We start from the raw sequence: 13,241 nt of genomic DNA on the forward strand, positions 1-13,241 counted from the left end.
TCTTATTTTACTTTGGAGCTTTCCGACAGGGGAACTGCAAATGGTTATAGACATGGACACCACCCCCCCAGTTTTCTTCCATTTATCATCTTTTTTTTTTTTTTAGATTTTATTTATTTATTCACAAGAAACACACACAGAGAAAGAGGCAGAGACACAAGCAGAGGGAGAAGCAGGCTCCATGCAGGGAGCCCGACGCGGGACTAGATCCCGGGTCTCCAGGATCACGCCCTGGGCTGAAGGCGGCACTAAACCGCTGCACCACTGGGGCTGCCCCATTTATCATCTTCTAAGTGAGCCATGAGACAAAAATCTTGAGAATTGCTGTGAATGGTTTGCTTTTTACTGTGTCTGGCTTCAGGATCTGTAATAAAGTCTGTCCAGTTAGAAAGGTGTTCATACATATTTTCAAAATTTTTTTATTTGAAAGATCGCAGAGAGCACAAGCAGGGGGAGCAACAGGCAGAGGCAGAGGGGGAAGCAGATGCCCCCTCTGAGCAGCAAGCCCAACGTGGGACTCGATAGATCCTAGGACCCTGGGATCATGACCCCAACCCAAGGCAGACACTCAACAGACTGACCCACCCGGGTGCCCCTGGCCAATATTTGCTTTAGAACAGTTTGCTCTAACTTCTTTCCTTTTGTTGTCTAAAATCTCTGTTGATTGCCATTAAATCACATTAGGTTCAAAATCGTATGTGGCTCATAAAAGGTGTGGAGCAATAGGTAGGGACACCCTCTCCTGCTCTTGGAACCTGGCTCTTCCCTGCCCCAGGGGAGACCCAAAGGATGAGGGAGGCAGCGGGAAGAGGCCCTTAGGGGGCCCGTCTAGAATAAAAGTGTCTGCCAAGGGCACAGACCATGGAAAGGTGACCCTTGGTGGGGGGGCTGGGGCTGCGGGGGTGGGATTGGAAGTGCTGGGGGGTGGGTGCGGCTCCGCAGAAGGCAGCACTCAGATGGCCACACTGTTTTCCACCAGGCTGGGCTGCAGGTACTGGTAGGGCATGTCCAGCTTTGCATTCCGGGTCTCGATTTCCTTCTCCAAAACAGCCAGCTCCTCCCTGAACTTCTTCAGCACGTCCTTGGGTCCAGGGCCTGAAAAATACTCCTCCTGGTGCTGGCCCAGAGCCACCTGGTGGAGAGAGGAAGGCAGCTGAGAGCCTGGGACCCACACGCAGCGTGGAGGGTGCGCTGCCTCCCTCACCTGCCTGCCCCTCCCGGCCCCCAGGGGCGCCCCACTGCCAGCACCATCACAGGCTGGCGGCGGCCCAGCTGCCAGGTGATGGACATCTGCATCGAGGCCTGATGGCAGTTGGGCAGTGTTGCCATAACTGTCTCCAGTGTCACGTCCTTGGTGGTAGGAGGCGGCAGCCGCATGGTGCAGGGCGCGTTAGGGACCCAAGTGTACCAGTCCAGCTAGGGAGGGAGGGGCAGATGTCTAGAGTCAGTGCCTGCTAAGCACAGAAGGCCCTCAGCCCACCTGCACACAGCCCCCTGCACCACTCCAGGTGCAAACTCCCAGCTGCCCACCATGGTCCGTACCTGGCCCAGGTGGGTGGACGAGTGCTGGCCAGTACAGGTGAATATACACATGGTGAGAAAGTGACACATCTGGTCGAGGGACTGTAAGGAGTTGGGGAACCCTGCAGGGGGTTCAGGGGAGGAACAGAAGCACAGCTCAGACACAGGGCAGTGAGGGGAGACCACAGGGGTGAGGAAGGGCACTCGGTCCTCTCAGGGTCCCTGGGCTCTGATGGCAAGCTGGGTTGGAATGGGGGTGGGGGGATCTGCTGGGAGGGTCCCACCCAGTGGGGTCCTGGTGTGGCTCCTGCTGGCCCATTACCAGTCAGGTGTTTAGCAAGCTGGCTACCATCACGTTGGTAACCACAGTGGAAATATTCACAGGACGAAAATGGGCAAATGCTACAAATCAGGACTCCCCTCTCCCACCGCCCCCCTATGCACCTCCCCCCCCCCCCCAGGATGCTGGCTGTTAAACATTTACAAACAGCCATGGGTCTTGAGGCAGCTGGGACCTAGAGGGATTCCCAGGGCATACGATGGGACCTGTCTCTAGCTGGTACAAAAGGAATCTGGGAGGGCCTTTGGGCATTTTCACTGGGTTGGAAATGCTTCTGGAAGATTCCACAGAAATAGGATTCTAGGGAGATTCCCAAGGGAACTATGTGGTATTGGAGGTCCCAGGCAGGGGCTAGCCTTACCTTGGTCCTGAGCCCCCCGCAACCCGACCTCAGTGATCTCTCGACACCAAGTCTGCAGCTCCAGATCATCTCTCACAGCCTCGTTCGTCTTGTAGTGGAGATACACGATGCCCTGCACATAGCTGCGCCCCAGCGTGGGGGTCAGGAGGGCTGCAGCTTGCCAGGAGCCTCCGGCCCTGGGCTCCTACCCCCTCACCTGCCTGGGTCAGGGGCCCCAGCCCCCCAGCCGAGACACAGGCTGTCCTGAGTCCTCCCCACCCAGCCCTGCCTCACCCCTCCTCACCGGTAGAGGATTTCCCAAAGCCGCAGAGCATCCTGCGCATAGAAGGAAGACTCGACTCCCAGGAGCCCCCGGTCGGCCAGGTCAGTGGGAGGACAGAAGGAGCGGTAGGTTAGGAAGGCTCTAGCTCGCTGGAGCAGCTCCACGTGGCCTCCGCCACCTGTGCTCACCACCTGAGGAGCAAGGGCCAGGTGGCGTCAGGCAAATCAGCCAGCCCTAGGGTGGGGGGGGGGGTTGTGGAACCCAGAGCCAAGGGGAGAGTGGGCTCCAGAATGCCCCTGCCTTCCTCCTACCTGGTCGAAAACACCGTTGTCAGAGATGAGCCCCGTCCTGGCCCGAACGTTAATTTCCAAGGTGTAGCGCAGATGGGGGATGAGAAGCTGTGTGTGTGTATATATATATATAATATTTATATATTGATACATGATATGGAGATAATATTTCTATATGGATACATGATACATACATAGACAAAATTACATAAAATTTCTCCCCCTATGAAATTTTCATGCTAGGGATCCCTGGGTGGCTCAGCAGTTTAGCACCTGCCTTCAGCTCAGGGCATGACCCTGGGGTCCTGGGATCGAGTGCCGCGTCGGGCTCCCCGCAGGGAGCCTGCTTCTCCCTCTGCCTGTGTCTCTGCCTCTCTGTCTGTGTCTCTCATTAATAAATAAATAAAATCCTTTTTTAAAAAAAGAAATTTTAATGCTAGATATACTGTATCTGTTATGTACTATATGCATATATGTGTTTTATACATAAAAATAGTAAGTTTTTTGCCTCCCCAGAAGCACTTTCACCCATCTGGGGGGCATAACAGCCCCCCACTTGAGAATGCATGGCCTAACCTGCCTGCCTCCGGAACATCATCTCCTACCCTCTCCCCTTTGTCCATTCTGAATCTACTGGGTTTTTTATTGCCTTTTTTTCCCCAAGATTTTATTCTTTTTTCCCTTTGTCCATTCTACTCACCTTCTTTCTGTCCCTCAAACATCCCAGCCTTGTTCCTGCCACAAGACCTTTGATCAAATGAATCTTTCCTGACCACCGGGCCTACCCACCCTGCTCTGGTTCTCCACATTGTACTTATCACAGCTCATAGGGTCCCATACAGTCTGTATTGTCTGCTAGCCCTTAATGGAAATGAAAATCCCCATTTTCAGGACCTTGCCTGTCTTGCTTCTCACTGGCATCCAGAATCGCTCATGCCCCGTGAGATGCACCCCCAAGAAAACAAGTGAATGGGTGGACAGTCTGTGCTAATTGTCCACAATGAACTGGCTGCCAGTGTTGTCCTGAGTCCCTCTTGATAGCCTATGTGTTACTACTTTAGGATTCTTTAAAACTGGCTGAAAAAATACTTTTTGCTATTTGTATGATCCTCTCTTGTTGGACTCCTCAGTCGTTTGTGTGTACCCTTCCTATAATAGTGAATGGATATCTGTGGTTTATACATGAAACGGGTAGGACTGCTCACTCTGCCCCCCGCCCCCGACCATGGCTCCTTTTTGCCTCCCCGGGAGGACGTACCACCCCATTCAGAAGGCACAGCAGGCCGTGCTCCTGCTCCTGGCTCACTTGTCTTTCTTGGTTGGCTCTCCCCACCCTGAGAGCCCCCCCCAGGGAGGGTGCCATGGGGCCTGGAGAAAGGGGCAGGCCAGAGCGAGGCGAGTAAGGTGCTACCTTGAAGATGGGGTGTATGGACGGAAGGCACCTCATGGTGGCCACGGTGATGACCTCTGCCATCAAGTGTCCCCGCAGAAGGTGAGACTGCAGCTCGTGGATCTGAAAGTCAGAGCTACGGACCCAGCACTTGGCCAGGAGCCAGACCATCGGGGGATCCGTGGGCAGGAAAAGCGGTGGTGGAGGGCATCCCACACGTGGCAGCTGGAGCTGGAGCAGGGACAGGGAGTAGGATACCCCACACACACACACTGCGTGCCTCTCCCCTGAGGCTCCCTCCCACACTTAGCTCTGCCCACACTTGCCTGTGCTTCCTGCCCTGCAGCCCCCAGCTGGCTGCCTTCTGCAGAAATGGTTCTCTCTCCGCTCTCCCACTGGCTTCCTCTGACCTCACTTCCCCTTCGGCTTGCAGTAGGAGTGGATACCGCCTGCACACAGCTGGCTCTGCCCGCAGTCCTGAACTGTCACTGGCCACACTTTACAATCTGGATGTCCCCCTGTTACCTCAAAGTTGGGCTCTTGATTTTCCTCTTGACTTGTCCTTTCCTCTTGACTTCTGCAGGAACCTTGCCCAACTCCTTCTCCTCCTCCTCTCTCCCTGAACCCAGGCCAGTTTGATCATCCTCAGCATCACACAGCTGATCCCCACATCTGAGCCCAACCCCTCTGCCTTGGACAGTCGCTGAACCCATTGCCCAAATCCTAGGGTCTGGCATCCCCCTCCTGGGCCCCAGCCTGAACACAGGCGCCCGCCGCAGCAGCCTGCCTCGGCTTCCTGTCCTCCTGCACCCCAGCTGGGCCCCCACAGCCCGCAGGGTGTGGCCCCTCTGCCTCACACTGCTCCCCAACACCCCAGGCCAGCTGGCCCCTGAGAGTCCCTGGGGAGTCACCTGACCCTCACCTCGGTGGGGTCCTGCCTGAGGGTCTAAGTCCTGAGCCTCCTCCAAGGCTCACATCACCTCCGAAGGGCAGCCCCAGACTGCTCTGTCCTCAGTGACTTCCTCAGCCCTGAAGCCTCTTCAGACTCACCCAGCCAGTCTCTCCGGCAGCCTGGCCCTTTCCTGTGCCTTAGGCCTTTGCAGGGAGTGGGGACTCTGAATTTGCATGAGGGTCTGAGCGGGAGGACAAGCACTACTGGAGAGCAACACTGCTGGGTCCTCTCACCTGGATGACCATGGGCAACAGTTTCCCATCAGGCTGCAGTTTCAGCATGACCAGAGGGGCGGCCAGGTACTGCTGGCTGCACAAGATGACATTGGCCTTGATCCCGTCCAGCAGCACGAAGTCCGCCTCGAACAGCCTGCCTCCCTGTGTGGGGGTAGCGGGCGAGGGCTGCTGTCCTTGTGACTGTCTCTGCCAACCACTCTTCCTCCCTCCATCACTGTTCTCACTCAGGGAGGAGGCACAGAGTCACATGTCTCAGGGGTCACTCCCGATTTCTCCTGCCAAATCCCTTCTTGCCATCCAGTAGGAAGCTGCCCCCACAGTGGACCCCAAAACACAAACACTAACCACATTGCCATTTCAGTGCATGACCTCTTTAGGGCTCTTCTGTGCGTACCTGGAGCTCCTGCTCCAGCTGGATCTGCAGCTCCTCCATCCCCGGAGGGAACTTCAGGCGTGCCGGCAGCTGCCTGGAGCGCCTCAGTATCATGGGGTTAGCACCGTTGAGAAACTGGTACCCAAACAAGGCGTCTTCTTTCCAGGAGTCCCGCACCTTCTCTGGGGGTGACAGTCATAGGGATCTGAGCGCCCCCACCAAACCATCCCCAGTTGACCCCAGCCTACCACAGGGGCCCCCGCCTCTGGTCTCCCAGCCCTGGGTGCCTGGGTTGGGTTGGGTCCGAGATAAGGGCCCTGGGAGAAGCCCTGGGGTGAGGTACTAACTAGCCAACTTGCTCTGGTCACACCAGAAAATTCGGTTGAAGTCATCCAGATCATTCCAGCAAGTGAAGACATTTAAAGAGTCTTTGATGGCTAGGTCTGCCAGCCTTCAGGGAAAGAGAAGCAGAGTTTGAGAGTGATGCTCAGGATCAAACACATAAGGACAGGCACCCACCTGAGGCTGGCCCAGCCCTGTGCAGTCCTCAGCCCTTCCGCCTCCCTGGCATCCAGACCCCCTGTTCTCACCCCTTCGCCAGCGAAGCCTCAAAATCAATTCTCTTATCTTCCAGAAATCGTTCATCTGCAGGGAGGTCAGAGATCGTGGCCCCAACGACATTCAGGATTAATCCATCCTTCCAGTTACCCCACCTGCCATGGAGAAGTGAAAGCAGACGTTGGTAGTGGGGGGGGGGTGGTCAACAGCTCCCCGCGGGCGGGGTGGGGTCGGGAGGAGTGTGGGGCGCGGGAGTAGCGCTGACCGGTACAGGTTCCTCTTCTTTTCCAGCTCCTTTTCCCTGTAGTCCTTGAACAAGTCTTGAGGGTCGTCCACCACCGTCCGGCCTAGACATGGGGAGGAGAGCTTGGGCCGTGCGACCCTCCTGGTCCCGGGTCCCGCCGAGGGCGCCTCGTCAGCCCTCCCTTCCCGCTGGCCCTGGGCCTTCAGCATCACTCCCTCCTCCAACCTCCAGGCGCTGGAGGCGGGTGGGGGGCGCGCGCAGCCCTCTCCCCAACCCCGTGCCCCAGGTCCCAGCTCCCCGTGTCCTGCCTCCCTGCCCTGCTCCACACCCACCCCCCGCCCGCAGGCCTCCTCACACTCCAGCCCCACGCTCACCGGTGCCCTCGGGGAGGCTCAAGATGCCACTGCCTTCCACCCAGCGGTAGCACGGGAACGTGAACTCTTCCCCGCTGTCCCCGGGGCCCTGCACGGAGATCCAGTTGCAGAACCAGGCGTCGTCCTGAAGGAAGTGCCATTTCTGCAGTTTCACGAACAGCAACGGCCCCAGGTGCTCCTCCACGTCCACCTTGAATTCCGTCTCCTGCGACGGCAGAAGGGGCTCAGCGTCCGCGGGGCGCGCGGGAAGGGGCCCTTGGACTGAGCCTGGCTCGGGCTGGACGCCCTTCCGTGAGCTTCGGGAACGGCGCGCGGAGGGAGCCAGAAAGAGAAGGGGGCGCGCACGGGGCAGGTGGGTCGGGGAGACGCAGGGGGAACGTGGGGAGGTGCACTCCTTCCTTCTCTATTTCCTCCCTGTGGACTTCGCCTGCGCCAAGCCCCGAGCCCGGAAGGAGCGCACCTGTGCGCGTGAGACGCTGGGCTGAGGCGGCTGCTCCCCCGCGTCCCCCAGGCTGGGCTCTTTTTTTTTTTTTTTTTAATGATAGTCACATGGTGGGGGCGGGGGGAGGGCAGAGACACAGGCAGAGGGAGAAGCAGGCTCCATGCACCGGGAGCCCGACTCGATCCCGGGTCTCCAGGATCGCGCCCTGGGCCAAAGGCAGGCGCCAAACCGCTGCGCCACCCAGGGATCCCCAGGCTAGGCTCTTTATTGGCGTGTCCAGGGTCTTGGATGGGTCCTGGGAACACGCGGAAGCCGCTCACAGGTTCCACGCCGGGGCCCGTTGCAAGGTGGAATGTTTGCGACAAAGCGCTCGGCTGCAGAAGGGCTGGGAAGGGCGGCGCAGAAGCGGCGAGGCGGTGGAGAGGGTGGGTGGAGGTGACCGCGTTCAAGGGCGCCCTGGCGGGCGTGGGGGTGAGAGGCGGAGCTCGGGCTGCGGAGACCGGAGGGGCCAGGAGACCCAGCAGACCGCGCCGGATTCCGGGTTAGAGGCGGAGAGGGGGAGGCGCGAGCTACCGCCGGGGGTGGGGGGCGCTAGGGGCGGGCGGAGGGCCGAGAAGCGTCCATGGGGCAGCCGGATCTGGGGGCTTGGAGAGAGCGGGACAGGCGATGAGAATTGGGGTGTCGGGGCCGAGGCGAGTCTCAGGTGGATGTGATGGGACCGGGGACGCGGGTCGGACATTCGGTGTTCTCATCTCCGCCGGCGCCCCCATCTCCACCCCATGCGGCCGAGAAAGCCCGCAGGTCGGACCCCCAGCAACCGCGGAGGAGGCTTGAAACGGCAGCTTTTGAGAACAGAAGGCACCGGAGGACGGACGGCAGGTCCAAGGAAAGGCCGGGCGCGGGAACACGTCCTGAGCGCGCCCTGTGCGCGGCGTACCGGCTGGAGGCTCCCCTGGCCCCGCGCGCGGCTCACCTGGCCCCGCGCCGGCCGCAGGCGCTTCCGGATCTCCGCTTCCCCGTGCTGGCCCACGAGCCACAGCTGCACCTGGTTTTGGGAGCCCGCGCACAGCGAGGAGCCGGTGGACACGCGGATGCGGTAGAGACCCATCCTGCCTGAAGACGAACGCGCCGTCTGCGGAGGAAGAGGACTGGACACGCCAATAAAGAGCCCAGGACCCCGCCCCTCTGAAGCCTAGCGGTCCAGGGTGTGGTGGTTCCCGGGTCTCCGACCAACCCCCGCGCACCCCAGAGCTCAGCCCAAGCCCAAGAAGGCGGGCCTGGCGGGGACCGGGGATGCGCCCCGTGTCCCGGCGGATGGAGAAGGAGGAAAGGGGAAGCAGATGAGGGTTGGGGCAGAAAACCTGCAGAACAGGTCTCCACCTGCAGGACTGGAGCAGATGGATGTCAGCAGGCGGCTGGGAAGGCCTCTCCAACCAAACACAAGCGCTGGTGCCCTGGCCACACCAAGTGGCTCACCCCTGCAAGGGTCATGCTTAGGGTTGCAGGGGAGGGTGAAGAGGTAAAGGAGAGCTGCTCCTCAGGAGCTTGTGAGTGAGGTACATCAAGGCCACTGAATTAAGTCAATCGCTTGGAACACTTGCCAGCCTTCCCTGTGCCAAACTCTGGGGCTCATTCCCTATTGTGCATCACCTGAAAAGGACTCACCTCACAAAACTTCTGTGAAGGTTAATGAGCTTTCACTCTCCTCTGTCCCCAGGGGTCAATCTAAATGTGTAGAGGAGCCAAGGACCCAGCTTGAAGAGAGCATCTCACATCTCCGACATTATTGTGAGCCATCTACAGGTTGGCGTCAGAGAATATACTCACAAACTAAGCCCAAGAGCTTGATTCAATGGGGGGTAGACCACTATGAATATCTCCAAAATGTACCTCCTGGATTTTTCTCTGAGACTTGGTAACACCAAGAGAAATTGTTGGACTTCTTTTGGCTAGAGGTTCAGAAATGAAGAAGCTGGTGTATCCAGCTGGGGTCATGGGATGAGCTGTCTCTTTTCATCATCCTCAATAAGCCGTTGTATTGGTCCAGGTCAGTGTGGGAGAAATTGTTTGAATGGGGTTTACGAGGATCCACAGTCATAGAAGATTTGTGGAAGGAGAACTTTCAGGAGCCAGGAAATGTGAGGAAATCACCTGGAAATAAATAAAATGCTCCATGCTCTGCTCATTTGAATCCGTTACAGGTAAATATTGGAAACTCCATGCAGTAAACCAGTAATTCTACAGAAAAATGGCAGAGTGTCAAGGCCACTTTTATGCAAACAGGCTTGCATGATGGACACAAACAGGGGCCCGAGCAACCCCCTGGCTGAACACAGTCACCTCCATCAGGGGACCCACCTCAAAAGAGCCATAAGCCCTAACTGACCAGTGAGCTCCTTACAACCAGGCACAGTTACCAAAAAGGGGGAGAATTCCACCCGTCCTCAGACCTCTTCACCTTCTCCCCTTCAAACCAGCCCCCTCCCGCCACCTCCTGGCAGGCAGCCTCTCATCTGCTGTCCTGCACCTGCTCCCTCGAGGTGTATTCAGTAAACTCCTATCTCCTTTCTTCTGCCTCCGATGAATTCATTCCCTCCCCCACATACTGGCTTCCACTCCACATTTGGGAGCCCCCATCCAATCTAGAGACACCACATTTATCCATTTAGAGAAGTCCGTACTGAATGTAGTAAATTGGCTTTTTTCTTCAGGAAAAACTGTATTAGACTGCTTTGTAATCCCGGGTGATGCTATACTACAAGTGGACTGATGAGAAACCCTTTCCCCTAGAGATAATGTCCACCCTTAGACCTCCTCGTTCTCATGTTGTTATTTATACACATAATTAAAATGCCAAGTTAAAAAAAAAAAAGCAAAGTAGGGGAGAGGCTTTCCCAGAAACCATCCATCAGCCTCTCCTTATCTATTTTGGCCAAAACTGGGCACCAAACCCAAATCCTTCAAGCTGGCAGGGGAGATGGAACCACGTGATCCCCTCAGCCTTATCAGGATTTCCCTGTGCCACACAGGGATGGGTGGACACACAAATATATGTAGGCCCCACCAGCAAATAAACAGAGATAATGGATTAGGGAGTAGGGACCCAAGGGGGTCTGCTGCAATTAGTTTGGGAAACACCTAAATGCATAATGACATTAAAAAGAGAAAAGTCACCATGAACTGTTGCCAAACAGTATAATACAGAGGAGAGGGCTTACATTGGGATTTTTTGACATTTTTATAGGTTTTAATAAGAAAGGGAATGTCACTATATATGAATGTGCTTCTCCTACATATACTTCTGTTTATAGTGAATAGAGATATATGTTCATCCCACTGGTACATTGAAGAGGATAAAAACAGACAACTGTGCGTGAGCCAAATAGTCTTGGGAAAAAATAGGAGCCATTCCAAGAACAGAAAGGACTGATCGGCACGTGTGACTACCCATGACAACCCCGCAGAAGGAGGTCCAACTATTCAACCAGCTCTGACGCTCATGCTCCACGGCCAGGAAGAAACGGAGTCCTGAGATGCTGAATTAGCTAAAGTCCCAAAGAGGAGCCTTAATGTGCAAACACAACCCTCCCCTCTCCTAGAAGATGAATCCACTAGGTACCCCCTCAACCACTGCAAGACATTGATAGTGCATGCGTATTTTTATAAATCATACTAACAAAGCAAGTCAGTGGATCATCGTAATGGTAGAACAAGGGTTCTGTAAGTCTGGCCAAATGAAACTAAAGGCATACATCATTTCAGGGAGGAAAGATAGATCAAATAAGCTAACATTTACGGGGAAGATAAGCCTCAGAGCCCCAGCTCAATCTGCTGAGACCCTCAGTGCACATGAGGGTCTGAGACAATATCCTTTTGTAGGGGGTGAGGGGGCAGGACTGGGGTGGGGGTAGTATCTAACAAGATTCCAGTAATACAGAATCATCAAGAAAACATCAAAAGAAGTATTTTATCAACTTTAAGAATGTATCTTATTCCCAGAGAAAAACAAGAATGAGTAGGAGGCAATGAAGTAATGAAGTAAATCTGTGATGTTGGTGTATTTAAAACAGAGGTAAAGGTAATGACAATAAGTCTTCAATCACTTCTTTTCATTGTTAAATCTGTCACTGCAGTTTACATTGCTTAAGGAAATTTAGGTTTGTAACCAACATTCAGATTTAGTATTTATATTTCAGTGTTTTGTTTATAGATTATGTTGAATAAAGTTGAGATTAAGTAAAATACACATATAGGAGGGTTCTCTCCATAGGCAAAAAAAAAAAAAAATCCTCAAACTTTGGAAACCCTATCAACAGTGAGCATAAACCCTGTCGAACAATAAGCATTTAAAAAAAAATAAGTGTACACCAAAGCATTAGCAATGATTATTACTAGGGAGTAGGAGAAGGTGGGGAAGGAACTTACATTTTTTACATCCCTTGGAATTTTTTAAAGTTTTTGCAAAAGCATGAGTCATTTTTGTAATCTCAACAATTTAATCTTGAACAAAATCCAAGGCTATAAGATACTATCCTAAAAGCACTAACTATAATCAAGCATGGCCCTAAAGGGAACCCCTGAAACTGATATTTAATTTTCTTTTATACATACAATTCAGAAAAATCTAAATGTAATGGAATGAAGCCCATCATCTGTGGAAATGGCACAAACCTAATGATTTTCTTACAAATTAAAAATGAGGTTGGGGGGGCCTGGCAGGCTCAGTCCATAGAGTGTATAACTCTTGATCTTAGGGTTGTAAGTTCAAGCCCCACATTGGGGGTAGAACTTATTTAAAAAAAAAAAAGTAAAAAAAAAATATATGTGCTTGAAGAGTTGCAAAGAAACCCAGAGGCCATTCCCAACAACTTGAGGTTACATTTTGCTGTGGTTATGACCTTGAGGGGTGAAACCCAGGCCATCTCCCCACCTTGTGGAACAGCAGTATCTATGGAGGTTATCCTTTGCCTGGCCACCATCACATGGTGAGGGCAGAGTACAGTTGAAGTTGATTTTCTCTTTAGCTCACAGGTCTCCAGAAGGAGAAGAATGTCACTCGAGATGCTATACTTGAGGAAACATTCCTGAGAAACCCTACCCATCCCAGGGCCTGATTTAGAGGATAAAATTCTGGCCTTCACATCAATGCTTAGATTAGACTTTGGGACGCCTGGAGAGGAGGTGGATCTGGGAGGAATATGTGTCACTGGGGGCTAGAGGGCATCCAGTGGTAGCCAGTCTTGAGAGTAGCCGCCAGTGATCCACACCTCACGGTACGCACACCCTCCCCAAGTATATTGGGGTTGGTCTGCACAACCAACAGAATATGGCGGACGTGATGGTATATGACTCCTGAAGCTAGGTCCTGAAAGACAGCTTGCTCTCTCTCAATCACTCCCCCTCTCTTCCCTGTCTCTCTGTCTCTTCAACTGTTTTTCTGGACAGAGTCAGCTGCCATGTCATAAGGAAAATCCAGAAACTCCATAGAAAGGTCCTCATGGCAAGGTTCTGAACCCCCCTGCCCCAAGCCAGTGAGGAACTGAGGCCTCCCACCAACAGCTGAGTGAGGGAGCCGTCTAGGAAGCAGTTCCACCAGCCAAGGTCAAGCCTCAGATGACCACAGCCCCAGCCAACATCTTGACTATAACTCAGCAGAGAGACCTGAACTGGAACCAACAGAGACTCTCAGAGACTGTGTGAGACAATAAATGTTCATTGCTCCAAGCTACTGAGTTTTGAGGTAATGGTATTGCAGCAACAAATAACTAACAGGGCCCACATACTTAATTTCTGAACCCTCAAACTCATAAGCTTCTACAAGTCAGAAAACATTATGAGGATCGTACCATCTACAAAATTAGTCCTCGCTCAGGCGTTCCTCCCTTATTAGCACCAGCC

At 54.1% G+C, this 13,241-nt stretch overlaps 1 protein-coding gene and 1 pseudogene across 1 annotated transcript; one reads left to right on the forward strand and one right to left on the reverse strand.

The window, feature by feature from the left end:
- Positions 1 to 403: 403 nt before the first annotated feature.
- Positions 404 to 8,486, reverse strand: ALOX15 (arachidonate 15-lipoxygenase). Its single transcript, XM_072821463.1, has 14 exons — positions 8,317 to 8,486; positions 6,902 to 7,106; positions 6,549 to 6,630; positions 6,316 to 6,438; positions 6,073 to 6,176; positions 5,747 to 5,907; positions 5,350 to 5,493; positions 4,186 to 4,395; positions 2,796 to 2,882; positions 2,506 to 2,675; positions 2,223 to 2,344; positions 1,543 to 1,643; positions 1,249 to 1,416; positions 404 to 1,132 (listed from the first exon to the last, which is right to left on the reverse strand). Exons 1-14 carry the CDS (start codon positions 8,449 to 8,451, stop codon positions 953 to 955), a joined length of 1,992 nt encoding a protein of 663 aa, XP_072677564.1. The 5' UTR covers positions 8,452 to 8,486; the 3' UTR covers positions 404 to 952.
- A 431-nt stretch (positions 8,487 to 8,917) lies between these two features.
- LOC140625856 (MICOS complex subunit MIC26 pseudogene) lies at positions 8,918 to 9,534 on the forward strand (annotated as a pseudogene).
- Positions 9,535 to 13,241: the final 3,707 nt, after the last annotated feature.

This window comes from Canis lupus, chromosome 3, assembly GCF_048164855.1.
Source record: "Canis lupus baileyi chromosome 3, mCanLup2.hap1, whole genome shotgun sequence".
Taxonomy (NCBI): domain Eukaryota; kingdom Metazoa; phylum Chordata; class Mammalia; order Carnivora; family Canidae; genus Canis; species Canis lupus.

Excerpts from the sequence above, each read along its gene's own strand:
- ALOX15 (XM_072821463.1), bottom strand. The coding sequence starts at position 8,451 with ATGGGTCTCTACCGCATCCGCGTGTCCACCGGCTCCTCGCTGTGCGCG. Across the intron at positions 7,107-8,316 it reads TGCGGCCGGCGCGGGGCCAG|GAGACGGAATTCAAGGTGGA; the intron begins GTGAGCCGCGCG and ends CTGCCGTCGCAG. Across the intron at positions 5,494-5,746 it reads AGCTGGAGCAGGAGCTCCAG|GGAGGCAGGCTGTTCGAGGC; the intron begins GTACGCACAGAA and ends ACCCCCACACAG.